General features: G+C 44.8%; 3 protein-coding genes across 3 annotated transcripts in view; 1 reads left to right on the top strand and 2 right to left on the bottom strand.

Annotated features, from left to right (window-relative positions):
- Positions 1 to 1,747: 1,747 nt before the first annotated feature.
- On the bottom strand, positions 1,748 to 11,858 carry CSUI_001099 (class v superfamily protein). The gene is made up of 12 exons (XM_068061305.1): positions 11,451 to 11,858; positions 10,703 to 11,311; positions 9,919 to 10,053; positions 9,389 to 9,510; positions 8,567 to 8,662; positions 8,054 to 8,122; positions 7,169 to 7,283; positions 6,412 to 6,524; positions 4,143 to 5,976; positions 3,516 to 3,676; positions 3,017 to 3,140; positions 1,748 to 2,506 (listed from the first exon to the last, which is right to left on the bottom strand). The coding sequence occupies exons 2-12, from the start codon at positions 11,049 to 11,051 to the stop codon at positions 2,358 to 2,360; spliced, it is 3,267 nt and encodes a 1,088-aa protein (XP_067926724.1). The 5' UTR covers positions 11,052 to 11,311; positions 11,451 to 11,858; the 3' UTR covers positions 1,748 to 2,357.
- Positions 11,859 to 12,296: 438 nt separating this feature from the next.
- On the top strand, positions 12,297 to 16,520 carry CSUI_001100 (upf0568 protein c14orf166). Its single transcript, XM_068061306.1, has 4 exons — positions 12,297 to 13,466; positions 14,140 to 14,278; positions 14,939 to 15,162; positions 16,081 to 16,520. The coding sequence occupies exons 1-4, from the start codon at positions 13,206 to 13,208 to the stop codon at positions 16,366 to 16,368; spliced, it is 912 nt and encodes a 303-aa protein (XP_067926725.1). The 5' UTR covers positions 12,297 to 13,205; the 3' UTR covers positions 16,369 to 16,520.
- Positions 16,521 to 19,566: 3,046 nt separating this feature from the next.
- CSUI_001101 (rhoptry neck protein ron2) overlaps positions 19,567 to 27,400 on the bottom strand; it is an 11,054-nt gene continuing 3,220 nt past the window's right edge. The window contains exons 5-11 of the mRNA XM_068061307.1: positions 26,682 to 26,906; positions 25,888 to 25,998; positions 25,377 to 25,457; positions 24,501 to 24,701; positions 23,490 to 23,714; positions 22,754 to 22,903; positions 19,567 to 22,383 (exon numbers count right to left, since the gene is read on the bottom strand). Of these exons, the coding sequence (XP_067926726.1) occupies positions 20,444 to 22,383; positions 22,754 to 22,903; positions 23,490 to 23,714; positions 24,501 to 24,701; positions 25,377 to 25,457; positions 25,888 to 25,998; positions 26,682 to 26,906 (2,933 nt within the window). The 3' untranslated portion in view covers positions 19,567 to 20,443. The remainder of the gene's footprint in view (positions 22,384 to 22,753; positions 22,904 to 23,489; positions 23,715 to 24,500; positions 24,702 to 25,376; positions 25,458 to 25,887; positions 25,999 to 26,681; positions 26,907 to 27,400) is intronic.

Here is a 27,400-nt window from a genome sequence, read left to right on the forward strand (position 1 = left end):
GTTCGAGCCCCGTCGTCGGCTTTTTGTTGCTCTCCGACCATACCGAGCACATAGATCAATCACTGTCCCAGGAGCACGTAGACAAAGCTACCATTGTCCCAGGTGCATGAAAGTCGAACTCCTCTGTCCTCCAAGATGTGCTCCCATCTACTGCATGTGTATGGCAGAGGACCCACCATGCTCGACACACCCGGACTACGTAGACGGGCAAAAACGGAACCATGGGTCGTTCAACACGCGTCTCCATGCGCTGAAAGAAGCGCGTGGAATGACTACTAGAGATGGTCGCCAAACTCTCCGGTATCTGCGGAGAAGGCGGTGCCTCCCACGTCTACGTTCTCCCTGCACGCGCTCCTGAAACCTCTTCAAGCTCTTGGCATGCCAAGAAAAAGGGGACAGAGCCGTCCCCTGTCAGCGAAGCGTGAGTGGTCTCGGCGAGTACAAGGCCTACAGTTAAGTGGCTCCGCTCTGCCGTCTTCCCCGCTGTTGAGAAACAACGAGAGTGGAAAACCACTACTACCTCTGCAGCACATCCGTACTGCTTTCCTTGCAAGCCAGTCTGAAGACGACTTCCTTCTGGGATTCTGGGAAGTACGTTCTTGTCGAAGATGCCAGCGGAGGGAAGACCTCAGAGGAACCGCTGCTCACGACCTCTGACGTCGACAGCACATGCCCGCCAACAATCCCTCCACTGGCATCTTCGACAAGAACGTACTTCCCAGAATCCCTACATCAGGGCTCTTCATGTACGCTCTCCTGGCGACAGGCGTAGTCCTTCATGCCCAAGAAACCCTTCTGGGACCCAAGCAGCGATGAAGACGGACGGATGAATCGAGCTGCGCGACATCAGGGGACAAATTCGATTTGCCGCACAAGTGTTTCCATGAGCATTCTGCGACTGTGTCCGTGCCTCGGTCTTTGGAGTATGTTTGTGCGGGCTCTCCACGGTCCATCTGGTGTGTGACATGCACCCATTGAATTATTTACTCCAACAATACACTTCGCGAATTACTTCGTGAGCAGTGTGTTGATAGGAGGTAGAATACCGTGAATTGCTCTTCAGTGACAAGATTGTGACTGGATACTGCTTCGACGACTTCGGCGGTCTCGGTCTTCAGAAACATCTGACCAGGAAACTTGTACAGTTTCGAGCAGCACACGAGTTGACAGGTGTGGAGAATTACACACCCCTTTGCTCCCGGTAGCGGTGGATGCATTTTCTACTTCACGAAAATCCTTCTTGTCCCTAGCTTCGGAGACAGGATTTGCTTCTACCTATGTACTTTCGTCGAGTCCAGAGCGTTTTTCGTCGCATGGACCCTGGCAGTCTTGGCCAGTACTGCTGTATTAAAGGGTTGCACGAATCTCTGTTGATCCAGAGGAAACATGCAGTTACTGCCACGCTCTGTAAACGTGCATCGCGGCGACGCATTCGAGCAGCGGCGAGTCAGGCAAACCATCCGTTCTCAGAAGCGTGCTTCGATTGTAGGACTGCGGCCATGCCGTTGAACCGGCAGCAGGCAACGCGGATTCGCAGATTACGGAGAATGCGGGTCAGAGTTCGGAATCGCCGGATGACAAAAACAGCACAAAGGGTGGGGGGGAAGAAGGGAACGACGGGGGGGTGCACACTATGGAAGTGGTCTCCTAGCCCTTACTCGCCGAATCAACTTCAGATGACAATACACACAGTCCGTGGAGGTCAAAAGACGACAAAAGGCTAGCTCCAGACTATCACCCCTGGGCAATCGCCGTTTCACTAAACAAAAACACTCGCAGAGATCTCGCGCCTCATGCTCATAGAGGACAGCAGCGGTTCCTCCGTGCGGGATTAAAAGTCTCTCTGGCGCCACGGTACGCACGTGCGCGGTTGGTGACCGCTAAGGCCGCCGGACCGACGCACATCGCCGCTACTAAAAGCTGCACCTCTGTCTTTTTCCATTTTTGGAGAACCCGGCTACTAAATAACGGAAGAGCGGGTAGGGGCGGCATTCGGTGAGAAATGAATCTTGTCGTTCTATACGAACCTGGACTTGAAGCATCTTACCGCCCACAGGTTCAGGTGGACTCCGCAACTGAACATCTCTTTATTTTGAAATCCATCTGCTAGCATGCCTTGGAGATTGCTGTACAGCTTGATATGTTTAACATCGCACGCAGCTGTGCCCAAAAGAAAACGCCGCGGCTGGTTTCTGTGCAATTATCTACAAATCTAGGCTCTTGTACAAGTACAGAAACAAAACGGTGGGAGACAAAAGTATCACTATGGAGTCCCTGCTGAGTGCGGTAATCAAACAAAGGAACGAGGAAGAGACATTTGCATAAGGTGCGATTTCACAGATCTTGCTGACGAACAGTTAGTCTGAATCATCGTCGTAACCTGCGTAGTATCCGCTATCTCTCGGATCAGGACAGACAGGCTTGCAAGGAACGATTTTCTTATAGAAGAGATAGTGTGCGAGAATTCCTGCTGCTTCGGTTGCAGCTTCGAGTGTCGTAAATCGGCCTGTGTGACAGAGGCAAAAATCAGAGCACACTGAAGAAACAGAGCATTTCACGGGCTTGTTTGTACTCTTCACAAACAAGCAATCTTATTACTATGCCCCGTTACACACCAATATGTCTAGACATTATATAGATAGATAGGTACTGGCCTGCTCGGGACATGAAGATCGAAGTGAATGAAGATACATTCCTTCTCCGCTGAACGACTGAGGAGTGGTTTACATGTATAAGACAAAATAGAAAACGTGAACAAAGCCGGAAGAACTGTCCTACTAAATTCATACATACAGATGTTCTGTCCGGTACCGGCTGGGATCGAACCAGCGACCTTGTGGTTAACAGCCACACGTTCTAACCGGCTGAGCTACGGAACCTGTCTGGTCTGCCTTTCCTTTTCTAGTCGGGTCTCTCTACGACAATCCACACATCGCATGCCTCCCTCCCTCAGCAGACTAACAACATCTTTCTTCAAATACATTTTAAAATTAGAAACAAAGATAAGATACCTTACCCGTGGAAACTCGGATGGTTCCTCTAGCCCACTCAGGATCCAGGCGTACAGCTTGTAACGTATCGCTGATCTTACCACCTCCCCATGCGTGACAGGTACAGCCTGCCGAAAAGCACACTTGATCCTACAGGCAACAAGAGACACACCACGAGTACCAGACGGCTACTTACACAAAGACGGTGTGGTCCTGTAGGGCGGAGACTCTCGTAGTCAGTTCTCCGAGTCCAGTGAGAGCCCGACCTCTCTCTCCCTTCCTGTGCGTCTGCTTGTCTACAGATGTGTAAACGCGTGACGTCAGATACTTGGCGCGCGCCACACTCACAATAGCCAACAAGGCAGTAACAGTTCACCTCCGTCGCTCCTCGAAACATCAGAAAGACTCCGCGAACAGGTTCCAGGAAGTTTGGACAGATCACGGAACTTAGAGTGAGCGCAACTAAGAACGAGGCAAGTGCATGCACGGGGCATCCCTCCCCTGGCCAGTCTGTGAGTACCGTACCCGCAGGTCTTTCACGACATCCCCGCCAACTGTATTCCGAATAGAGAGCGACAGAGTATTCGGCAGAGCTCTTCCGAAGGAGGGTAAGACTGACGTGGGCGAGACAGGCTGAAAGACGTTGACCTGTCTTAGAGGTCCGTTGATGCGAACGAATTCAAACACTGCAGATACACATAGAGGAGAGACTTGAGAGGTCAAGTAAGTGCTATGGAGGGTATGTCCGTACATCCTGCGACCTGTGCAATATGGACAGAGGGATATATGATTCTAGAGATCTACATATAGAGACACAGTTGACTGCTAGACACATGCACTGCAGGAAGGCATTCCGATAGTCAGGTCTCAAAGAAAACAACCATGCTCGCTTTGACGTTCTACAGTCACAGATCCTTCTCCGTTCTTATACACCTGCCACCTAATCAAATACATGAGCTGTATTGGTGGAGGCATAAACATACATGAACGTATGTATGTATAGCCGAAGGGGGGAGTGAGCATACGTCATATAGGTGATGTGATCTGCTGAAGAGTTTCACTACATACATAGAGTTGTGTACGAAGTAGAAAGAATCTTTAGGCGATTCAAATAGACCGCTACACGTCCCCTCACAGGAAAGACAGGCTTACGTTCGTGCATTTCCCATCCCGTGAGTCTTCCGAGGTGTCTTAAGTACTTGTAGGTAAACCTAAGGAGCGACCTTTGCATCACATGGGGATGTGCCGAGACCATCAATGTCTTCTGAGAGAGCCGGCGTCTAGTTAGTTCGTCTTCGATCTCCTCCGCCCTGGGAAGTTCTTTTTGTTTCACCCGTTCTCTTGTATCCTCGATACCAGCTTCGCCTCTCCCCCCTCTAGATGACCAGAGACCTCCAAGAAAGTTGAACTGAACGTCTGCACAGACTCGGTAGTTCTCCAACACGTTGAAACCCCTGGCTGTTGCTTGTTCCTGGCCGGCAACTGAAGTCCCTGGAGAAGGAGAAGAAGTCGTCGTTGTTTGACGATGATCCTCCATCGTCGGGAAGACAGGCGTCTTTCGGAAGAGACTCGCCGCCCACCTTGTGGCTGCCTCCAGCAGGGATGGTCCTTGAGGAGAAGCGCTTGCTACTATAATAGACTCTTGTATGGTCGTTCTTGGGACTCCTAAGCTTCCAGATGTGGTTCCTCCTGGCTCTCCTCTTAGTGAATCACGAGGTGTATTGTTCTCGTCATCTGTGAAAAGCTCTCCCAAAGACGTTATTGCCGATGATGAGGATGTGATTTCTCGCCCTACTACTCCTCCTCCTCCTGCTCCTTCAGGAGGAAGAAGATAATCTCCCGCCTGTGGTTCAGGTGGAATGATAGTCACATCATTTGTTAACAGATCAGCAGGTTGAGTGGAGATGGCTGATATAGTTGATAAAGGACATGTCCCAGGTGAACACCGAGATCTCGACAAACTCATGGGAGATGAAGGAGATGAAGAAGGGGTCATTCCGGCTTCAAGCTTCGAATCTCCCCCTATACCTGGGACCGTGCGCACTTCGGGAGAAAAGGAGGAATCTGCACTACCTTCGTCTTGGAAAACTACTAAAGAAGTCACCGGAGAGGATATCGATGGTACGGAGAGATTCAAGGTTCCATAGCCCCCAATAGGAGAGCCAGTTATACTCGATGGAGAAGTAAGAGTCGGGCTTGTCTCATCGGGATTCCCGGGGTTAGAATCAAGAAGACTCGCAGGTTTGGTCCTTCCTGTGTCCGTCTCGGAAGTCGGTGTAGATGTAGAGAATGGAGGTGGGGATGATAAATCGAGCTCTCTTTGCATTTGGACAGTCATTGCTCCATCTGCTTTCTTATCAGGATGATCTGGGAATGCGGGAGAAGAAGGGCATGAAGCAGCGGTCCCCTTGAAATCTCTTGATCGACAAGTCTCTTCGTCACCATGGCCTGGTAATGGAGATGTCGTAATTCTTGAAGCTCTTGCCCCTGGAGCCTGCTGAAGGAAATGCCCCTCTCCCGTCCTTCCCATAGCTAAAGGAGACGGAACTAAGACTGTTTGATTTGATACAGGTGAATCGAGTAAGTTTGGATTGAGAAAAGTTGCATGTGCGTGCTGTTGTGGCGATAGCTGTTGGCCTCCCGGAGAAGTTGAAGAGATCACCCGACCAGCGTTACAGGCTGACGATGATGGAGAGGAAGGAGCATCGAGACAAGATGGAGACGGGGGGCATGAGGGACCAAACGAGACAGAGCTGGGTGTCTTAGGAGCTTCGATATGAAATCCACTATCTCCTGCCCTACACTTCTGTGAAGATAACGTCGATCCATTCGTTATAGAACGATAAGCAGCCGCTGGCGCCGAAGATGATAGCGGAGGGAGAGGAGAAACTATACTGCTGGTGTTCTGATAGGTACCATTCCATGCTTGGGAGATCAATTCACACGCTTTACCTAGCGCTACACAATACGGTACATTCTCGGTCCCCTAGAGAGAGATAGACACACCAGCAGCAGGAGGATTTGGATGAACGATCGCAAAAAGGTTTCGAGCCCTTTTGGCAAAGAGGAAAGTAGAGAAACGGAAGAAAAGAGATCGACATTCTACGACACGCCACATACTGCTGAAGCCTTAGATCCACGAACACCCATCTATCTACCTATTTCATTCATCTCGTCTTGGGGAGCACGTGAACTCTGATCTGTATTCCAAAGAGCCACATGTCCCCCTTCTATCACTCCAAGCCCTTTGTTTTCTCCGTAACAGTCGCAAGAGTGGACATTGCAGGGCTGCTGGCTTTGTGAAAGGTCGATTTGGACTCAGCCTGCGTCGACACGGACATCCTACTTCCTTCGTCCTAGCAACAGTAGAGTTTCTCTCTACACACCGACCAAATACAGTGATCGTCCCTTCTTTCCTTACTCCTCGGAGACCAGACTCTTGACCTCCGCCATGAATGAGAGGTGACAGTTCAGCTCGCTCGCTGATATACAGAGCTCCAATACCTTTCGGGGCGTAGATCTTATGGCCTGCAACTGGACGAGTAAATATCAAATTAGATAGTTTCGCAAAGAGCAAGAAAAGTCCCATCACGATTTCATACTTCGTTCCTTATAAGGAAAGATGTGTTCGAAATCGTGTTCTTCTCTTCTTCATTCTTTTCCATCTTTCTACACGCTACACAGCGCTACTTACTTCACCTTTGTATGCACGTACATATGTATATATATGTATGTGTGGATATGCATATAGGTATGTATCTATATTTAGGGACGTATGCATGCACACGCCTTTTCCAGAGTGGTGCACACAACTCATTCGAGTAGAGACATTCTCTCGGTCTTCTATACACCCTGAGGATTGTTTTGGGCCAGAAAACAAATCAAAGAAAGAGTTGAGTATCTATCAGCTCGATTCATTCTTTAGAGAAAGCAAATCTTCCCCCCCCATCGCCAACTAGCGATGACCTTTTTCTGAAGCTCCGGATACCACACAGTAGAATCTCGACTTCGACTGTATCTCCCATCGTTTGATCCTATTTCCTTCTTGTTGACCCGAACTAAGGGGGAAGGGTAGAATAGAAATTACCAAAGAACGAGAGACCAGAGACGGAGACAACCGCCATCTCAGAGGTACACAGATATGAAACAACACGAGAAAGGGGAAAGAGAAATCTTACTTGTTACAAGGTCAGCCCCTAAGGTGGGGATATGTACTGGAACCTTTCCCAAAGCCTGCGAGCAGTCTACATGAAGAAGCGCGCGAGGTGCTTGAGACCGAAGGATCGCGGCGACCTGCCATGAACGAGAGATATGCAAAGAAAAGAGATCTGCATTCTCTTTTTTGTAGACTGTATCGACACCCTCTCATGATCACCTGTCACACAACGTCTTCGACGTATTCAAGCAGATCTTATAAGAGAAAGGTATCAGTAATGACCTTGCTGAAGGCGCGGATGAGAGACGAGACAACAGAGAGATCGGTCTCTGAAAGGACCACATGTCTGATCCAGTACTCGACATGAAAGGGACCTCTTCAGCTATTCCCTATGCCTCTCTCTTTCTCTTTAGAGAAATATATAGATAAATGTTTTGAACGCGGAGTGAAAATCATAGCCACGTGCTTACTTCAGAGACGTAACTAAAATAAGGAAGATACAGTCTCCTGTCTCTCAGACAGAGGGGAAAGAGCATCACCCTCATCGCCTCCAGAAGGAGAGAAACAAGAAGACAGCCTCCAGAAACGCAACACAGCCACGAAACGAGAAGAACCCCCCTTGCGTGTATTACCTCTGTGGTACGTGAAGAGAAGTAAGTCATGAGAAAGATAAAATCCCTAAACTACAGCTTCATATCTCATACTCGCAACTTATATTGTATATCTTCTCCTCTGTATACTCAGACTCCCTACATACGTTTATGTGAAGCACATTAAAGATGGATGGCCAAAACATATAGCCTCCAGGAGACAACAGAAGACTTCGTCTACTTCACCGACTCTCTAAAGGACAAATGACTAGAAAACTCTTCAACCTCCCTCATCATCTCGAAATCTGTCTCTTTACCTCTCGGATCGGCTGTACAGCTCCTATCTCCGCATTAGCATGAGGGAGGCTCACAAGTGCGAGGTGTGTCTGAAGAGATGAGAACAAGAATGACCATCCATCAGGAGGCCTTCCAAGTCGAGAAAGACCTCTAATTGTTTCATTAATGACAGAAAACATCGTGTTCCTTCCTCTTAAGGTAGTCAAGCAAGCCAGTGACCGAATATAAGCACGGTGGAAAGTACCAAGTTTGTATCCTCAACTGCCTTCGAGAGACAAGAAGAACAAAATCAAGACAAGGTGAGATATATGAAAAGCTTAGCTAAGGGACGGAAAACGAAAGCCATAGACATGGATGTGTATCAGAGGGAACACCCTAGTGGCAACCAGACACCGAAGAAACTCGTCGTGAAGATCTATAAATCCATTCCCATACACTAGAGATGCTTTTGCCCCTTACAAATTCACATGTCTCTATGTCTAACTAGCCATGTCCTTCTAGCACCTACCAGAAAATGAGCAATCCTGACTTACCTCACTATCCTTCACAAGCCTCTCAAATGCAGCGAGGTCGAGCACCCCCATCGTATCGACTGGGCAGTAGGCAACCGAGTAAGGTTTCTCAAGTTGCTATAGAAAAGTAAGACAAGACAATCAATGCAAGCCGATGAAGTCCTCTCGATACACACAGGAAGATTCTGGATGGAGAGATGAAATAGACGTAGTAATGAAAGACTAACGGGCGTAGCTTTAGACGTTATGGTCTAAATGGCCTTCCAACTAGGCGGAAACCCCAGACAGATGAAAGCAACGCCAAGAAGGTAAGCAACCTACACAGGTGTGCGTTCATTTTTCTTAACATACGTGGCAGCATGGGTGTCTTAACATGAATCATTTGGACCTGTCTCTTCGACTACGTGTATGACGTCGCTAGCCTTAGCATGAAGATGTCGATGATAGGGAGGGAGAGACGCCCGCCGGCTTGGAGGCCTACAACTCGAACCGTAGGTGTCTGTTTCTATGAACACTCAAGAAAGGATATAGAAGATATGCTGAACCTATGTCTGAATAAATATGTATGGAGTAAAGGTAAGAAGAGTAAATGAACAGGCATATTGAAGAGTATGTGTAGACATGTACAAGGCCGTATATCATCAGCTTATACATAGTATGACCTATACCTATGTGGAGAAGAGAAGAGATCTGTAGATAGGCGAAGTCTCCGACTGGAATTTTGATCGAGATGTCATTCGAGTATAGGAAAGAATAACACAAACATATTTCTACCTAGCTTAATCGCTTGTATCTACTGTTGTCTAGATCTCTTCCGGGAGAGTGAAGAAGAAGAGATCATACCTGAAGATGACGACAGATTTCGAGAACGGCTGGATGTTCAATACGCGTCGTGATGATATGACTTCCACACCCTCGCTTTCTCTGGGATTCTGCGCCTTGTTTGATAGCCCAGTTCAAGCTCTCTTCAAATAAAGACGATAAGACACCAATAGACACAGAGAAGAATGATTCGAGCCATTTTCAAGAAACTAGCTGCCCCCTGCGCTAGGCTAGGACTCATATACCCCTTGTACAGCAAAACAGAAGGAGGTTTCGTGTCAACTATTATATCCCAAAGAACAACACCAGAGTGTACATACACTTCAAAAAGGTGGAATCTCTTTCTACAATTCACCATGCCCTACAACTCTATCTCATATCCCTCTGTCTATACGAATATGTCTATGCATCGATATCTGGCCTCTAAATTCGGAGTTACATGTACACCTCTAGAGAATCCTTTCTATAGCATAGGTAGAAAAGTCTACCTATCCGTGTAGACCACACTCCACATGTACCCGCGATATACATCCATCCCGAAGTGAAGGTACCTGTAGCTCCAGATGTGAAGAAAATCGTCGAAGAAGAGACGCCTAGACATTCGGCTACTCGAGAACGAGCCTCCTCTAAAGCAGCCTTATTGGTAAAGCCACGAGCGTGACCGCTCCCTGGATTACCAAAGAGTCCTGAGAGAGAACGACAGTAGAGATGATATATGAAGACATGTATGTGATTGGGAGGAAAAGGTCTATAGCGAGAGTTATCTCCTTCACGACTGTGTAGGCGGAGACGAGACAACGACGAGATAGAAGGGAGACGTCCGGAGCATCCAGGTTAGGAGGGTGTGGAAAAATAACGTTGGAACTTCGCATGAGGATTCCTCGTGATATAAAGAGTCAATTCAGCTCCTTGTTAAGGAATGAATACACGCTTATGGCACCCTATGTATGTCTATATAGAGTAGGGTAGGGGGTACTCCCCGTATGCTAACGATTGCTCTTGCTCTGGGAGTTGCTCTGAGGCAGTTCGACTATGTTCGAAATGAGATTTCGCTTCGTTCATATCCATAATGTACATGTTCGGTCACCCCTAGCCACAATGGCAATCAGCTTTCCAACATAGCGTAGAGAAGGAGACAGGAGACAAGCACTTGTCTAGCCGAGGTGAAGCTATAGATCGATGTTGGTATAGAACAAGATCACCTAGCCAGGGGCTGTCACATCATACACAATACGAAGGGAGATCTACGCATCGCATGCGGATTGCCGATATCCTCAGGCGAAAAGTCGAGAAGTAGAAATGTGTAAGAAAGGGTCATCTGAGATAGATGCTTACGTCCAAAGAAAGGCATCATTTCGTCGAGAACTCGTGGGTCAACCACCGTCGAGCTATTGCAATCAAGATAGATAGGGCCACCCCTAAGGCCTCTACTCCATCGTCTAGCTACATCATCATATGTCTCTCCTTCTCGTCGATATGTGTGTTGAGAGCTTCGATCTGGATCATCCGGGGGCACTTCATACCCTCCCGTCGCCCCCCGACTAACAGTTGAACTCGCCGGAACGTCGGGGAGTGAAGAAGATCTAGCTCCTTCCCTTTCTCCTTGAAGCTCTTCTACTTGTTGGGGGTGAAAAGACGAAGAAATAGGAGGAGTCAGGGCAGGAGAAAGCGCAGCTCCTTCCATCTTTCAGCTGTTCTATCAGATAGACAGATAGATGCTCGTCCACGGAAAACCCCTTCTCCCCCGTGGTTGTCTTGTCTGCTTTTCGAAGTTTCTTCTCTCTTTTCCTAGCCTCAAACCCTTCCCCTGTGTCTCCAGAGAGATACTTAATTTCAAAGAAAAGAACTCAATGGCAGTTTGGACTCTCAGCCCGAGACCAAAGGAAAAGAGGAGGGGCTGCAGACGACCGGAGGAGAGAATAGGGGTGGGGGGAGGGGGGCGAACTAGCAGGAGACAAAAGAGATAAAGGAAAGCAGGGAGAGACGGTTAATTATATGAGGAAAATTTAGAGATGCAATGTTTGAATAGAAATGATTGGGAAGAAGCGGATGTATGCGTGCAAATAGATGCAAAGGCACTCACTGTTCTTCTTTTAGAGATGCAGAGTCGTCTCTCGCATCACGAGGAACTCGAATACTGCGTCGTAAGGCCGCCCCCCTGACCTCGCCAGCCTGAATGAATGAATGACGAACGGCTTGGACAGCGAACGATCGAATCGCGGCGACAGGTTTGGTGTGGTATCGTCCGTTGTCTGGTGAACCTCCTCATTATACAACATCGACGAATATACAAAAGAACCCGTCTGGCGGACGGGGATACCTGATTGAGTAACGAAGAAAGCAGGAGAAACCGGTTTGGAAGAGGCTGCTCCAGAACATCATACCACACAGGACTGACTCGGGTTGTGCTGCCATCCTAAGACGCCCGTCCTCTAGGAACAAGAAGATGCAAGCTACCAAGCAAGCTGTCTTGGAGAGACGCTTGAGGGGTCAGGGACCCAAGGTCAGATAAGCGTCCGCCGGCGCGGCGTAGTAGAGCCTATCTAGCCACACTGTTGCTGAGCGCGCGGGCCATCGCCTATTACTACGCCTGTGGCCCCCCCGCCGCGGGGCGTGAGGGGGGGATGATCATCCTCTGCTTAAGGCAGGGAAGAATAATGCTTCCCATTATGATGACACTGTGTTTCAAAATATAAAGTAGACACGTTCAAGTGATCACCCGTCCTACACACGCCGGCATGGCGAAGTAAAGACCATGGGGGCTGCGAACTGGACAGAACACACCCCAGGAATGAGTTTAGACCGCAGTTCGTCCGTTCTGCACATCATCCCGTCACTCACTGTGGATGGAGATCGCATGCAGTTCGGATCTGGCGCTGCCTTGCAAGAAACACATCGCGAGATGCGACGAGCCATTCCGGGGCTTAGAAGCTTAGAGAAGAAAAGCGGAGGTCTTTGAGGTACCACCGGCGGAGTCTGTATCCGCGCTTTTGGAGCCAGGCCTATCTTTCTCAAACCGAATCCCCGTCTCTTCGTGGCTCAGAGAGATGAGCGGCAAAAGAGTCTTCCAGTAGCCGGGGACTTCACGTTCTTTCAGCCTGACTGCGGGCGACTTCTGTTATATTCACCTTTAGACTCTTTCTCTGATACCAGTTTCGATGCCTGCTGTACGTACACCTGAACTCTTCCGTCTACGCTTGACTTCTGTCAACGCCTGTCTGTACCCAACCCGCCACAAGCGCCTTCTGATCGGGAGAGAGAACCTTTGTCCCTGAAACGCGTTCTTTCTTTGTGGCTCGGCATCACTCCATCTTCTCTCTTCACTCTCTTCTGAAGTTTCACGCCCTCTTTCCTACACGGTATCGAGAACGGAGGTGTCATTCCTGCTGCGCCGCTCTAAGCTCGTGCAGCCTGGCTTGTCTCGCCTCCCCGGCAATTCTTCTCTCATTCCGCTACTTTAAATCGTCATTCAAGACGATATTCTCTTTTCCGCTCGTTCTTGCTCTCCTTCATTGTTCTCGCGTGCTCCCGCGCCACTCCTTCTCGAGTCCCTGCGTGCTTGCCCCTCCAGTAGTTTTGCTGGGTATCTCAACATTGTCTTTCGTCCCGTCACGCTCATCGTACACCTGCCTGCCTTCCTTTCCCCGTTTTCAGCATCTCATCATCTTTAAACAGCTCTTTGCTTTCTTCTTTTCATCTCCAACGCACATTCCGTCAGAGGTAGGTAGGCAGGCATCGACTCCCGGCTGACTCTATTTTGAGGCGTCCTCGCACCTTTGAGAAGAGAGAGAAATCTCTTTTTCATCTTCTTTCCTCGTCATCCACAAGCCTTTTCACCATGTCTCAGTCATCTGGGAGCTGGTCTAAGGGACCTCCGAAAGAGCCTTCTCTTCCTCTCTTCATAGAAAGGAAAATACGAGCCTTAGGAGGAGGCCAGATGCTTCAGGGAGAGGCGAAGAAAAACCCAAGTGATTGGAGGTGGTTTCGAGATGTTAATGTCTTCTTAGAAGAAGAAAAAATCCGTTTCTATCCAAGATATAAGCGCGAGGCTCTCCGGACAGTAGAGGATCCTGCCAAGTGGTGGACTTTAATGCTTCAGGTAAACAGAAAGAAGAAGAATAAATGCCTTTATAAGAACGGACACGAACAGTTGGAGATCTCTCTGGGTCTCCTCACTAGTCTCATCGTCATTTTCTATCGCCACGATGGATGCGGTGTGTGCTTGCACCTTCTTTCTTTTGAGTTTCTCAACGGAAGGAACAGACACGAAGCAAGGGAGAGAAAGAGAAGGAGAGAGGGAGAGGAGGTCGGCATGACTGTGCAGTGTTAGAGTGTGTAGTTTGTTGTCTTTTCTTTCTGTTGCATGCAATACACCCAAGTCTCATGGTCGCATTCACGAAATAGAAGGGAGTTTTCTTTTCTCAAAACTTTGTCAAGATGTCTGTGCGACTTGATACTGCTTGAGAGGTTTAGTTAGCCACTGGAAGATAAAAGGCCTCTGAGGTGTATGTACACCTCATTGCTGCTCTCTCAGCATCCTGCATTTTGCAAGCTTCGTGTACACATATAGACAACTCCCTGTCCTTGGCGTATAGTCAGGTGACTAAGGAATTTTTCGATTTCTTTCTTTTTCTTTACTTCTTCTGTAGAGATTTATGTGTATAAGAAGGTCGCATCAGCACATATACTCCCTGCTGTATCGGTGTATAGAAGAGACACTGGTAACGTTATGTGTGCCTATGAATGTGTATCTATCTCTGTGTCTTTCACAGTACTGTAGGGATCTAGAAGCGCCTTTATCTCCAGAGGGGAGCTCGTCGGTACTCCCTCACACCATCGAGAATCGGTTTCTCCTTTTAGATCGTCTAACGACTGTCGCTATAGGAGATATCTATATGGATGCGATTGAAGGTAAAGAAGGATTCTCTCGCTAAAAGAAAGAGAGATGAAAGAAGAAGCAATTCAACAAGAACACAATGATGGAACGACACACAACAGAAAGAAAAAGAAAGCAATAGAGACACAAAATGCTACCCATCTGTATCGTCTCTCAGCCCTCTCTAACCCGTCTATATATCTTTGATCTATCTGTCTATCTATCTATCTATCTTTATCTACCTATCTCTCTTTAATTTATCTATCTGTCTATCTATCTTTAGTCTGTATTTATCCATCTGTCTGTCTATCTCTGTTTTCTCTGTCCGTTACTATCATCTACTTCTTGAGTGGACTCAGACAGTGGTGTGTACTTTCAGTTGATTGCCCTCCTTCCTTCCTAGACTTTCTTTTGTTTCTTTCTGTTCATCCTGTGCCAATCATCATTAGATACAGACTCTCTAAGACCAATGTGTATGTACACTCCATACAACTGTGTGGAGATAGCTAAAATAACGTCTTTGTTTGGTGTATAGAAACATTGCTTGAAGTCTCTCCTAGCTCACATCCCCTACTAGACTCACCCTCCTTCTCACGTCTCTCTCTCTCGCACAACTGATCCCACATCCTCTCCTGAAGAAAGACTTTTCCTCCTCTGCCTTTCTCACTTCTCTCCCCTCTTCTCAACACGCCCAGGCGAAGAAATTTCTACACGTGAAGAGGAGACTTCCCACTTAGAGGGAGAAGAAGCTCTATCGCAGCCGGAGGAGAGACACTCGGGGGCGTCAACAGGGACAACTGCTGAGTTTGAGAGAAATCTTGTGTCTCTTAAGCCTTCTATCAATGACTTTCTTCGTCACTTAAATCTACCCCCTTTAACACCCTCCTCGTCGACAGATGAGATTTTCAGCGCTCTTAAGGTATGTCCTAGAGAAGAAGAAATAAGAGGGCTTGTCGTTTCATCTCTCCCCTTTAAAGACGCCCACTCCTCCTCTTCTTCTTTTTGATAAGAATGTTTAGATCTATCTCTATAGGTGAATAGAGAGAGTGAAGATAGATAGGCAGATAGATAGATAGATGGAGAGGAGGGGGGGGTATGTGAAGTAGTGATGATACTGAAGAGAGGTAGGGAGTGAAGAAGAAGTGGTGCAGAGGAGTTGTTTTCTCGTCTATATGACGATATGGCAGGAGTTGATCGAGTGCGAAGCCTTGGGTCTTTTCATGTCTATATGAGAGATGTTTTGGATGCTATGTACAAGTATCGACATATACTGGATAGAGATATGTAGGTTTGTAGACATGCAACCTGAGAAGGAAGAAGATGTGTAAGAAAGAATAGACCATCTTTTCTAGCTGGAGATCTTAAGACATGAGTCGATTCCTCATTCAAGGCGGCCTTCCTTTTTCTCTCTCTATTCTATTAGATCCATTCTCTTGGAGGTTCTCTCGGGGCGCACGTCTCCCAGCAGCTCTTTACGTCTCTTCATTTCTCTTCAAAATCTTCGATGAGTCTTGGCGATAGAGACTTTCCATTATAATCCCAAGCACATATTACACAGAGAGAGAGAGAGAGAGATGGCGAGGGGGGGTAGATTTTCTCAGGTTCTCCTGGCTGTAGGAAGGGTTCTCCCTTCGCGTGAGAAGGTCTACACAGAAAGAGAGGATGTCTCACCAACACTCCGTGTGGCTTGTTAGACATCTTCATGTGTCTACAAATGTGTCTATAGTTACACCTCATCTTCTTTATGTGTGGGTTCTTCTTCGGCCTGCCCTTGCGTCCTTCTTCTCTGTAGAGGGATTTTGCATTTTCTCTGTCTTCTTTGTGTCTTTCTCTCTAGGCGATCGAGACAAGAATCTGTTGTCCATCAGTGTCTGAGAAGGAGAGAGGCAATGAAGATAAAGAGAATGTGGATATCCTCTTAAAGACTTTACCTCTTGGGTATCCTTCTACAGGAAAGAAAGACGGAGAAGACAACTTCTTCAGATCTTTTCTATGTGGATTGAGAGCCGTCCACGTCGTTCATATGCGTGAGACGCAAGCACAAATCAATCGATTGATTGAAGCTCTTCAAGTTATAACGGCTAACCCTGCTACTGACACCAGACTAGGTCGTGTAGGTGTATAAGGAGTTACGAGTTGGCTGTGGTGTACATACACCCAACAGTGATGAGGAGGTGTATATCTTGTTGGATGATGCTGTATGTATATGTAACCTCCTCTCTATCTTTGTCTATCTATCTATCTTTAATCTATCGTTAATCTTTGTATCTATCTATGTATCTATCGATCTTCAGTCTATGTCTACAGTTATTTCTAGACATGTGAGTTTTAATTGTAAAAGAAAAGAAGAAAATCTCGAGAAAATGGCAAGGATAATGAAGTTTACTGGATTGTGGCAAAAGAAAGAAAGAGAAAGAATGAAGAAGAAGAAGAGGGAATGTCTCCGAAACTCTTTGAGAATCGGGTGAGGCAGTGAGATAGGAGTGAACATCCCCACACTGCCTCCATCCAGTTATAAATAGATAGATAGATAGATAACTAGTCAAGATAGATAGCTAGATACATAGATAGAGAGATAACTAGCTGTTTACCACGCTAATTTCCTATCTATCTATATATATATATATATGTAGCTGTTTCTAACTAACTAACTATCTATCTATCTATATACGATCAAAGGAAAGAAGAGAGATTTTACAGGGGAGGATGAAGCGAAAGAGTCCATAGTTTCCTAGAGAGAGAGCGAGGTGAAAAAGAAAACTTTTCTCAGTCAAGATAAGAAGAAGAAGTGGAGAGAGAGAGATTGAGAGGAGATATCTGCTATTTCGGTGTCGAAGCTAATGGAGAGGGGGGTAGAAGGGTAGGCAATCCGCTAGTAAGTCGCAGGACCGGAGACAGTCAGTCTCTCCTGTATCGAGACAGATGTGAAAGATGGATAATGTTTAAATTTGGAAATAGTAAGAAGAGAAAAGGTAGAGTAAAAGATCTCCTTCATTCATATGATGGATAGGTCTACAGACATCTATATGATGGATAGGTGTAGAGATATCTATATGTAGATATAACTAGACAGTCCGGACAGCTTTTCGCCTTCTTCGCTCCTAAGTGCTTTTTATCTTGATCTTTGAGAGTGCGGGTCACTAAGAAGTTGCAGCTAGCCAAGCGTTCATTGTCTCCATGTAGACAGACACTTCCTCCTGTCTTATTCTTCTCCTTCATAGACTCAGTAGCATAAGTCAAAAAGAAGGAAAGAATTCGAGATATGTTGAAGTAGCAGAAGAAGAAACAGTGTATGGCATGTACAGGAGGACAGCAGGCAAAACTGCGGCACAAAGACCTCCCACACTGTCTCTCTCTCTGTCTGTACATGTATCTGTAGAGATTAGTAGACAGATAGATACACCGAAGGTAGACAGGGAAACAGATCTAGATAGATAAATAGATAGATAGACGAGAGATAGATATATATAGATGGATGGATATATGCCTCCTCCTCCTACTGAATCCCATGATGGATCGATCTAAAGTGTTAGGAATGATGTTGACGCATGCAGTAGATTCTTCCTTTGCTTTCTTCTTCTTGGAGGCAAAAAATTGTTTCATCCATAATTACTCGCCACTTCTTCTTTTTCTTCTTTGGTCTTCGATGGACGCTTCTTTCAAGAAGGTCTCATCTATCATTCATTCTCATTTCTCTTCCTTTCTTCCATCATCTTATGATGGATCTACTACTCCTATTCTACTGTGAATACAATGGTAGCAACGACTCCTCATGTTACGATCCACATTAGTAGAACTACTTTCCCTCAAGCAGCAAAGTCTCGGGTGCAGGACATCTACTATCTAACTATTTCGGAGATGGTCGATTCGAGACAGATAGACTCAAGGTCGAGAGATAGAGATAAGCTGACTATACCTATAGATCTATCTGTACACAGTTGTACGTATCTATCTGTCTATCTTTTATCTATCTTTAATCTATCTATCTATTCTGAATTTGAATGCGGTGATCTACGGCGGGAAGCATCTGTGTGACGTCGAGGTATGTGTATTTCTTGTGTCTTATGTAAGACCATTTCTTCTTCTTCTTTGGCACTAGCATGAAGATGAAGAGAAAATGAAGAGGAAGAGATCTTAAAAGAGAAGAAGTGAGACAAGCCTCTCCTTTGACCCGAGAAATCATGAGAGAGGATAGAGAAGGAAGGGAGAAAGATAAAAAAGGGGCGGTCATATGAAGAAAAACGAATCGAGAGAATGACGCATTTCTTTTCTTGCTTCTATCGTTTCATGACGAGGGGAGAACAAACATGAAGGGACTGACCCGACCTTCTTCCTTCGAGAATTCCTTCCTGTCCTCTCCCCCTGTTCACATCCCTTTCCTATCCTCCTTCCACATGCTCCTGCCCTCTACACGTCATAATAATACATCTCGTCGCTCTCTTTCTTTCTTCTTGTATAAAGTAGCGCAAGAGAGAGAGATATATATATGCATGCAGCTAGCGTTCGTAAGTACTCAAGTAATCAAGTCTCTATCCCACCTCTACGACGTGAAGTCTGTAATGAGAGAAAGACTTTATCTGTTGATGCCTGGTGTATATACACATCTCTCTATATACATTACATAGCTAAGCTATCTGTCTATGTAGTGTAGAAAGTGTGGTGCATATTTCTCTCAAAATGCAGGGAGAGGAGATGTGTAAACGAGAAGAGACGTTTCTGAAGAAGACTTCCTGTCATCGACTATCACTCATAAGAAGAAAGGGAATTCTCCAAAGAAGTCGAGACACGGACGAAATGAAGCAAAAGAAGTCCTCCTCCCAAAACGCAACTGGTGGAGGACTTCTACGACGGAACGAAAAGAGAGAAAGAAAAGAAGACAAGAAAACGAAAAAGAAAATTAAGATGAGAAAGACACATCGTTGTCAAAGAAGAAGAAAAGAAGGTACGAAAATATCATTCATTCATTCATTCCAGCTTGATCTATCGTCATTTCTATCTTCTTCTTCTTCTCCTTCTTCGATCTCCCCGACTGCATGGATTCTATCTTGGGGACATTAGCAACTAGAATTATCGCAAGAAGAAGAAAACGAACCGTAAACTCATCACACACGAAGAATAGCCACCTCCACGCTTTGCACGTCCATCCATCCATCCATATCTGTCTATATATCATTATAGTAGATAGATATAGATATAGACAGATAGATAGGTGGATAGATAGATCGAACAAAGATTATGACGGCATAATAGCAGGATAAAAACATAATTACTCATAGATGTGTATACATATATATATATATATATATGTATATATCTTTATCATAGGTGTGTATATCTATGTATATGATACAAAGAGAGAGCGTTTATTTTGAAAATGGTACCACCCCCTTTTGGATCAAGTCGTCTCTTCTTATCTCCGTCTCTCTGTCTCTCTCTCTCTCTCTGTGCGCATCTATATACAGACATAGATGTCCATATAGATGGATAGATATGTATAGAACGGTGAGGTGTACATACACGAGGAGGCTCCAGGTGAGCCTGTTCACCACGTCAAGAATTTTATCTCTTTCTTCTTCTACTTCTTCCTTTTACGAGAAATCTATTCTTGGAGATCGATGGGATCTTGAGGAGATTCCCATTGTCGGTAGAAGAATCGACATAGGACAAAAGGAGTTAAGAAGTCGTCTATGTATCCTGACCATGAAGAAGATGATAAGAATACAGAAAAAGACAGATAGAGAGCCTAAACCGAGAGATAGAGGTCCTCGGTCTTCTTCTTCTTCGCCTCTTTCTCACTCCCCTCCCTATTCCAGTCAAGCCTCATGATTCTCCTCCTCCTTCCCCTCTTCCTCATCTTCTTCTCTCATCCTCCAGCAACATCCCTCTTCCTCTTCTTCAATCAAGGGGGCCGGCCAGTCAGTCATCCTCTTCCTTCCCTCCTTCCTTCCTTGCATTCATCTTCACCATCCACGCGTGTCCTCCAAAATCTCTATCCTCCATAGTCCATCCTCTCTTTCTTATTCTTTTCCTTCGTCTCATCCCCTCCCTCCCCTCCTCTTCATCCACATGACGAAAGCCAGGTAGATACATAGATAGATTATCTCTTCCATCACCCCCCCTCACGTATCCCTCCATAATGCCTTCCTTCATCCTCGCCGATCCATTCATCCCCTTTTCCTCCCCCTCTTTTCTTTCTTTTCTTACGAGGCTGCTGCACGTATAAGAGGAGCACTTAAAGGATAGACGGGAGTGGTATAGGCGATTTCGAACTCTTGTATGAAGGGCTCTGAAGGGACCCCCAGGCTATCCAACTCGGAGTCCCCCCATGAACTGGCATTATGGAGATCTCTCGGCTCAGGCGTTCTTCGTGTTTCTTCTTGGGTCTTCTTGAAGGTTTGGGAAGCTCTCTTCAACAGACTGTCCTTAAGACGACCACGCTTTTCCCACCAATTCTTGAAGGGTTTACTAAGCCATCGTCCTAGACGTGTAAAGACATGTTTGACCGCCATTTCGAATTGAAGAAGGACCTTGATCTCCGACTTGAGAATATTCCATACAGACACGACGACCATAGGAAGCATCATATACGGAGCAATCCCCGCAAACAGTCCCACCTTCAACACGTCTTGGGTCGCCACTTTGGCGGCATTCGTTGTCGCTTCTGCAATGGCCTGGGGAGCACATGACGTCCCTAAGAGCTCGTTATTCACGCATGAGACAGGCGGCGCGGCTCCGATGTCTTCCATATGTTGAACGATGTCCGTCACACTTAGGAGGGAGTATAACGAGATGGTGCCTAAGGTTAACATGCCTAAGATGGCTTGGAGGCGAGCTTTTCGTCTTTGTTCCATCCAATCCTTGATATAATTGCCATAATAAGGAGCTTGCATGTAAAGAGATGTCCCAAGGTGCGGATTTCCCATAGCGGTATTGACTTGACCTGCAAGCTTCATCGCATTGGCAAACCACGTTGCCGCTCCATATTTCATTTGATGGAGATGCTTCTTCGACGTTTTGTCAAGAATATTATCAAAGAAATCCACCTGGACCGATAAACTGAATCGGAAGGTATTGACGTGATGGCGATCATTCAATCGTTCTATTTCTTTATTACTGGCGAAATCTTTCTCATATCCTTTGAGCTTTCCTGGATTCTGCAGATTCGGTAGGACGAATGAAAGAACTAATTTCCATAATGCTTCACAATGATCCATACACATCGATAATTGAAACTCTTTACGTCGCTCTTCATCCGAGAGATAGGCATAGTCATGGTGGATGGTAATGAACCCTTGATTGCGCTCTATCGCCGCCTCCCGCCCAGATTTGCGTACTTGTGCGTCGGCCGCACTAATCGTATCATATCCCGGGATACGTGTATAGGCCCTTGTATGGGTCGCCACAACATCCTTGACAATTTCAACCCATCCGTCGGTAATGAACTGATATAATCGATCATTCTTAACGACTTCTGCTACATGATTAATCGCACGACAGATCTGAATGACCTGCTTTATATCAATCTTCACCCCAAACCAGACCGCATACTCGCTCTGCTCATTCATGCGAAGTAAAGACATGACAAAGGACTTTATCGCACGCCCTGCACGCCTAAGCAATCCTTTCTTGCCATGGACACGTGACGCGATACGACCTAGAAAGATCGTCCCTTCACTTTCGGCTAATAAACGGTCACGTGAATCTTTGATTAACATGGCTATAGGATCATGAGCTTCTAAGGCCGCACGACCATAAGGATGCTTAAGATAGCTATCATAAGCATCCACCCATTTCGTATTAAGCTGGCTATCCCATTGAGTCAGATCAGGAATAGGGATGTTGCCAAAGGTCGTGTTTGCGGGAAGCTTCTCTCCTTTAGATAAACGTCGCTTCAGATCTTCTGGGATACCATGCTCCGCCCAATTCTTAATTAGCGTATCGGTATGACGTGCAACGCCTTCTTTATGAAGGTAATGGCGAGCCTTCTCCGTCGGGGTTTTGATCGAAGGTGGTCTCTCGTCAAGAGAATGATACATCGAAGAATTCTGGTTCACTGCAAGATTCGCTTGGGTATGGGTGATAAAGTCAAACGCCGTTAAGATGCCCGAAAGAGCAGAGGGATCCAAACTACGTAAAAGAACTGAAAAGAAACAAAGGGAAAGAGAAAAAGAGAAAGAAAGAAAGAACATACAATAGATATATATATATATAAGAATACCAATAAGGAAAGATAGAAAGACAGAACATAGGAGATAGACAGAATCAAGCTAGATAGATAGATTAAAGATAGATTGAAGGTAGATCTAAGATAGATAGATAGATAGATTAAAGATAGATAGATGGATAAACTAAAGAAACATAGATAGGTTAAAGATAGATTAGGGACAGATAGACAGATTTCAGATAGGTAGACGATACAGTGCCAAGATCGAGTGTGATGATGGATAGGTTCGTGATGGGTGTATTGAGACATCGATTGTATCTAGATCAATCGATGGTGGATGGCTTACGATGCTTGGCTTCTGTGGCCATTTGTTTGTGGTTGAAGCCTTTCATAAGTTTCTTAAGGGTGGTCGGGGCCCATTTCGATTGCAGAATTTTAAGAGCTCTTTTACTCCGGCTGACTCGAATGTGTTGCTTATCATTCAAGGCTGCTGGATCTGTACAAGATAAGACAGAAGCAGACATTGACAAGCCAATCGTAGGCATGCAAAACAAGAGTGAGAGAGAGATACTGTACAAGCTAAAGTGTGTTTAACGAGCTTATATGCATATGTACATTCATATACATACATGCATATAGCTAACTGCATGTCTAGATATCTATCGGTATGTATAGACCTATCTGAATATCTATATCGATATATACACGTGTGCGTGCGAATATCATAGAGGAGGGCACCATCGATAAAGGAAAACCGTAGATGAGCCACCAGCCATTCTTACCGATTCAGTCTAGAAGTGTATAGAGATATAGAGCTATGTATAGTACATACATATATACACGTGCATGACTGCATCTATCTATCTATATCTATATATATATATATGGAGTTAGGTCTCTCTACAAGATACATACAGATGGTAGTCTGTTTTGTGATGGTCCTTACCTCGTTTACAGACACGGTCAGATATCCGTACCGAGTGTCTTATTTAAACATACATACGTATAGATAGATATTGATACATACATAGACAGATATACACATGCGAGAAGAGAGAGTGAGAGAGAGAGAGACTACTTACCAGGTCCGGAGAGAGCAAACCGAAAGAGGAAGAGATTATTTATCGCCAATGGATCGAAGTTACACCAGTCATGATAGAATTTCACTTGGCCTGTCCTCATAAAGGCCATTAAAGATCTCTGAGAAGCCGGGAGATTCCTTCCTGCGCTCATCTTTGTATACTGCTGAGAAACGAACTGACGCAAATTCGAAAGATACGAACCTCTCTGGGCGCACGACGTCGACCCTGACAACACAAAGACACACATATCGTACACAAGGGGATAGACATATACACATCAAATGTCTAATGTAGACATAGAACTAGCTATCTATCTATATCACTAGGAGATCCGACGTGTACAAGGATGATATTTATAGAAAGATCAAGATATATATATATATATATATGTATATAGATACGTGCGGGGTATGTCCGTCATGTAGATCTTCATAGTTTGTATGGAGGTCCATCTATCTATTCATCTTTCACGTTTAGTCTTTTCTTATCTCTCGCGTAGCTTCTGCCTAGGCTTGAGACACACCATAGACCTCCATATATTTCATTTGACTCTTTAAGACTCAAGAAGAAGAGAAATCATGTATACCCCCATTCTCACCTCGAAGGGAGAGGAGGAGCACACGCAATAAGAGATATTCATATACATATATATATTGATATACATTAGAAACATCTTGTGTGTGACCCCCCTGTCTCTGTATCTGTCTATGTAGCTAGCTATCTATCTATCTATTTATCTATTTAGCTATTAATTTAGGTATCTATCCAGAGAGAGAGAGGGACACATTGAGGCTCCCAGCCAGGAAATAGATAAAGATAGATAGATCAATAGATAGGTCTTTCACTCTTTCCTTTCTCCTTCCATGTCCTTCATACATCAACCAACTATGGACGTACAGAAGAAGACACCTCCATATATACTCACATATATATAAATATACGCCTCTCTCTATACATACGCTTTAGGATCTTTCTTTCCGGTTCTTTTCTTTTCTATCTTTCTATCCTTACCATTAAGATAGAGAAAGATCGCCATATTAAAGGCCTCCGGATCTTGTTCAGGGATAGCCCGTTTGAAGCGAGATGCTCGCACTTCTCCAAGATAAGCTTGTCGGGCGGAGACATACTTTTGAAGTTTCTCGCGAATCTCCGACACACGCAGACCGCTCGATGTACCCCCGAGGACCCCAAACGTCGTCTTGGACTTGACCACTAGCAACACAAAAGAAAGAAAGAAAGAAAGAAAGAGATAGGAAGAAAGAGATAGGAAGAAAGAGATGGAAAGGAAGCGAGAGAAAAGAAAGAAAGTACGAAAGGAAGAAAGATGAAGAAAGAGAAGGAAAGACAGAGGATTAACATGGGGCCTCTAGCACAGATGTTGAAGGTTTGTTCGTTGTCTTGGCTCGCGACAAGTGAAGTTCACTATATATCTATATGTATATATATCTTTCTGCAGATATAGGTGACCAGCTATGTATCTATCTATTTATGTCTATCGATCCAAGGTCTCTCATAAGGACCTCCTTCATCCAGATAGATTAACATATATAGAGATCAATAGTTCGGTAAATGTAAATATGCACACGACTCTCTACAGACACATAGACATAACGGGTATCCCTACTAGACATGTGAAGAGAGACAGACATATACATATATACATATGTATATGTAGTATAAGATAACCTTAGAACGATAGGAACAAATTCTCAATCTGCATCGTGTAATACATATCTATAGATATCTATAGATATCTACCGGTAAATCTATATGTGTATAATACATCCATAGAGATCTATAAACTCATACGTCACTACCCCCCTGGACAGCCACATGCCACGAGGTAGATAGATAGATATGTCTCTTTCTATTCTTTCGATAACTTACGGTCATCGTAGCGTTTGAAGAAAAAGCCCTTCGTCTTTGCCATGAACTCTCGAGTATCATACCATAGAGACCGCTCAAGGACTGTACATACACCACACACACACAGACAGACAGACAAAGCACATATAAAACATAAGTAAACAAACAATTGAATGTCCTGTATACAAATATATATTTTCTTTCACGCACATATACATATATATATATTATATGTATATGTGCGTGAAAGATAGACGAGTGGATCGATTAACGATAGGTCGATAGATATCTATGTATATGTATATACATATATATATAGATATAGATATATGGATGTATATATATGTGTGTATATGCTATATTATTTTCTGTAGTAGCAACTCACAGATCTGTAGACAACTGCCCCCGTTTGAAAAGAACACAAAGAAGACAAACAAGAGAGCCTATTTCATTCATGAATAGATGTAGACGAGACGAGAATAGAAACAGAGGGGGAGAGAGAGGGAGAGAGAGAGAGGTTTCTTCTTCTTACTTTCAGCGTATGCAGAAGGGTCCGCGAGGAGATCCCCCCACTGTGAAGACCAGGTACGAAGAAAAGGAGCGAACGCCACCTGACCTCGAATAGCCCCCACTTGGCCGCTACCTGAAGGAAGGAAGGAAAATGAAGAGAAAGAAAGAAAGAAGGAAAGAATGAAAGGGAAGAAAAGAACGAATGATGAAAGGCGATCGTAAATGAGAGGCTTGAAGATAGACTGAGTGGAAAAAGGAAAAACCTATGCAATAGATACATGACACCATATACAGATCCATATAGATATAGATATCCATATATGCATACAGAGATAGATATACCTCATATGACTAGATTCGAATAGGAGAGCAGATAAATAGCTAACTGTCAAGACGAGAGATAGATAGGGAAGAATCACATCCAGTTCAACCTCCTTTATAGCTTTCTACCTATCCCTAAATCTATCATTACATGCACAGCTCTTCTCCCGATACCCGCATGAGTGTATATATATATATATATAGATCATCCATTTTCATTTACTCCTTTCTTTCTTTCTTATCCATCTACAAGAAGTCCACCTGCATCTATATCTATCTATATATATATATATATGTGGATACTCATATACATGCATATATATATATATATATATGTATACTTTCGTACATATCTGTAGATCGATAGATAGATTGAAGTGGATTAAAAAAAACTTTTCGTTATTATTAGACTGACATATACATATACATATATATATACATATATATATAGATATATATAGAGATATATAGATCTTTCGATTTAGACTGACTGACCATATCCTGTGAGAATGTTGAAGGCTTTTTTGGTCTTTAGATTTTCTTTCTGTTCATGTTCGGCGAGGGCTCGTACAGGGTAGAGAATCGAATCTTCATAGCTACACACGGGCGCCATGCCCCTACATATACGAGTCTGGATACGCCCACTATTAGTCGCTGGATCAACGAGAGGCTCTACAGGAATCTTATACTTCTGAAGCTCTTCAATCACATCTGTATGAGCTGAAAAAGAGAGGAAAGAGAAAGAAAGAAAGAACGAAAAAGAGAGGAAAGAGAATAAAGAGACGCCATCAAGGCTGGCTTGTATATTCACTTTATACTTCATCTTGAAGGGTATAGATATAGTTATATCTTTCTCGTTTTGGGAGTAGGAAGAAAAAAGACGCTAAAGATAAAGAGTGTAGAGGTACCGTGGCGTGTCTTGGCGCCGTATCATGCAGATATATATATATATATACAGATATAGATATACATATAGATGTACATACACGTGTATATATGGAGGTGCATATACATGAGAGAAGAAAAAGAAAGTTAGATAGGAAGATAGATAGATAGATCTATCCCACCCTCGTTAGAATAAGAGAGAAAGTATGTTAACCATAGAGACACTTAGACCTGAAGCCTTTCATTCATGATGTACCCCCCCCTTTACACTCTTATCTTGTTTACTATAACTCCTAACCTTCATACATATGTATACATATGTATATATA

This window comes from Cystoisospora suis (assembly GCF_002600585.1).
Source record: "Cystoisospora suis strain Wien I chromosome Unknown contig_433, whole genome shotgun sequence".
Taxonomy (NCBI): domain Eukaryota; phylum Apicomplexa; class Conoidasida; order Eucoccidiorida; family Sarcocystidae; genus Cystoisospora; species Cystoisospora suis.

Coding starts and splice junctions, on each gene's coding strand:
- CSUI_001099 (XM_068061305.1), bottom strand. CDS start 11,051: ATGGAAGGAGCTGCGCTTTCTCCTGCCCTGACTCCTCCTATTTCTTCG. Junction 8,123..8,566: donor GGCTTGTGAAGGATAGTGAG/GTAAGTCAGGAT, acceptor TCATCTCTTCAG/ACACACCTCGCACTTGTGAG. Junction 7,284..8,053: donor CTGTACAGCCGATCCGAGAG/GTAAAGAGACAG, acceptor CGTTCATGGCAG/GTCGCCGCGATCCTTCGGTC.
- CSUI_001100 (XM_068061306.1), top strand. CDS start 13,206: ATGTCTCAGTCATCTGGGAGCTGGTCTAAGGGACCTCCGAAAGAGCCT. Junction 14,279..14,938: donor CTATATGGATGCGATTGAAG/GTAAAGAAGGAT, acceptor CAACACGCCCAG/GCGAAGAAATTTCTACACGT. Junction 15,163..16,080: donor AGATTTTCAGCGCTCTTAAG/GTATGTCCTAGA, acceptor CTTTCTCTCTAG/GCGATCGAGACAAGAATCTG.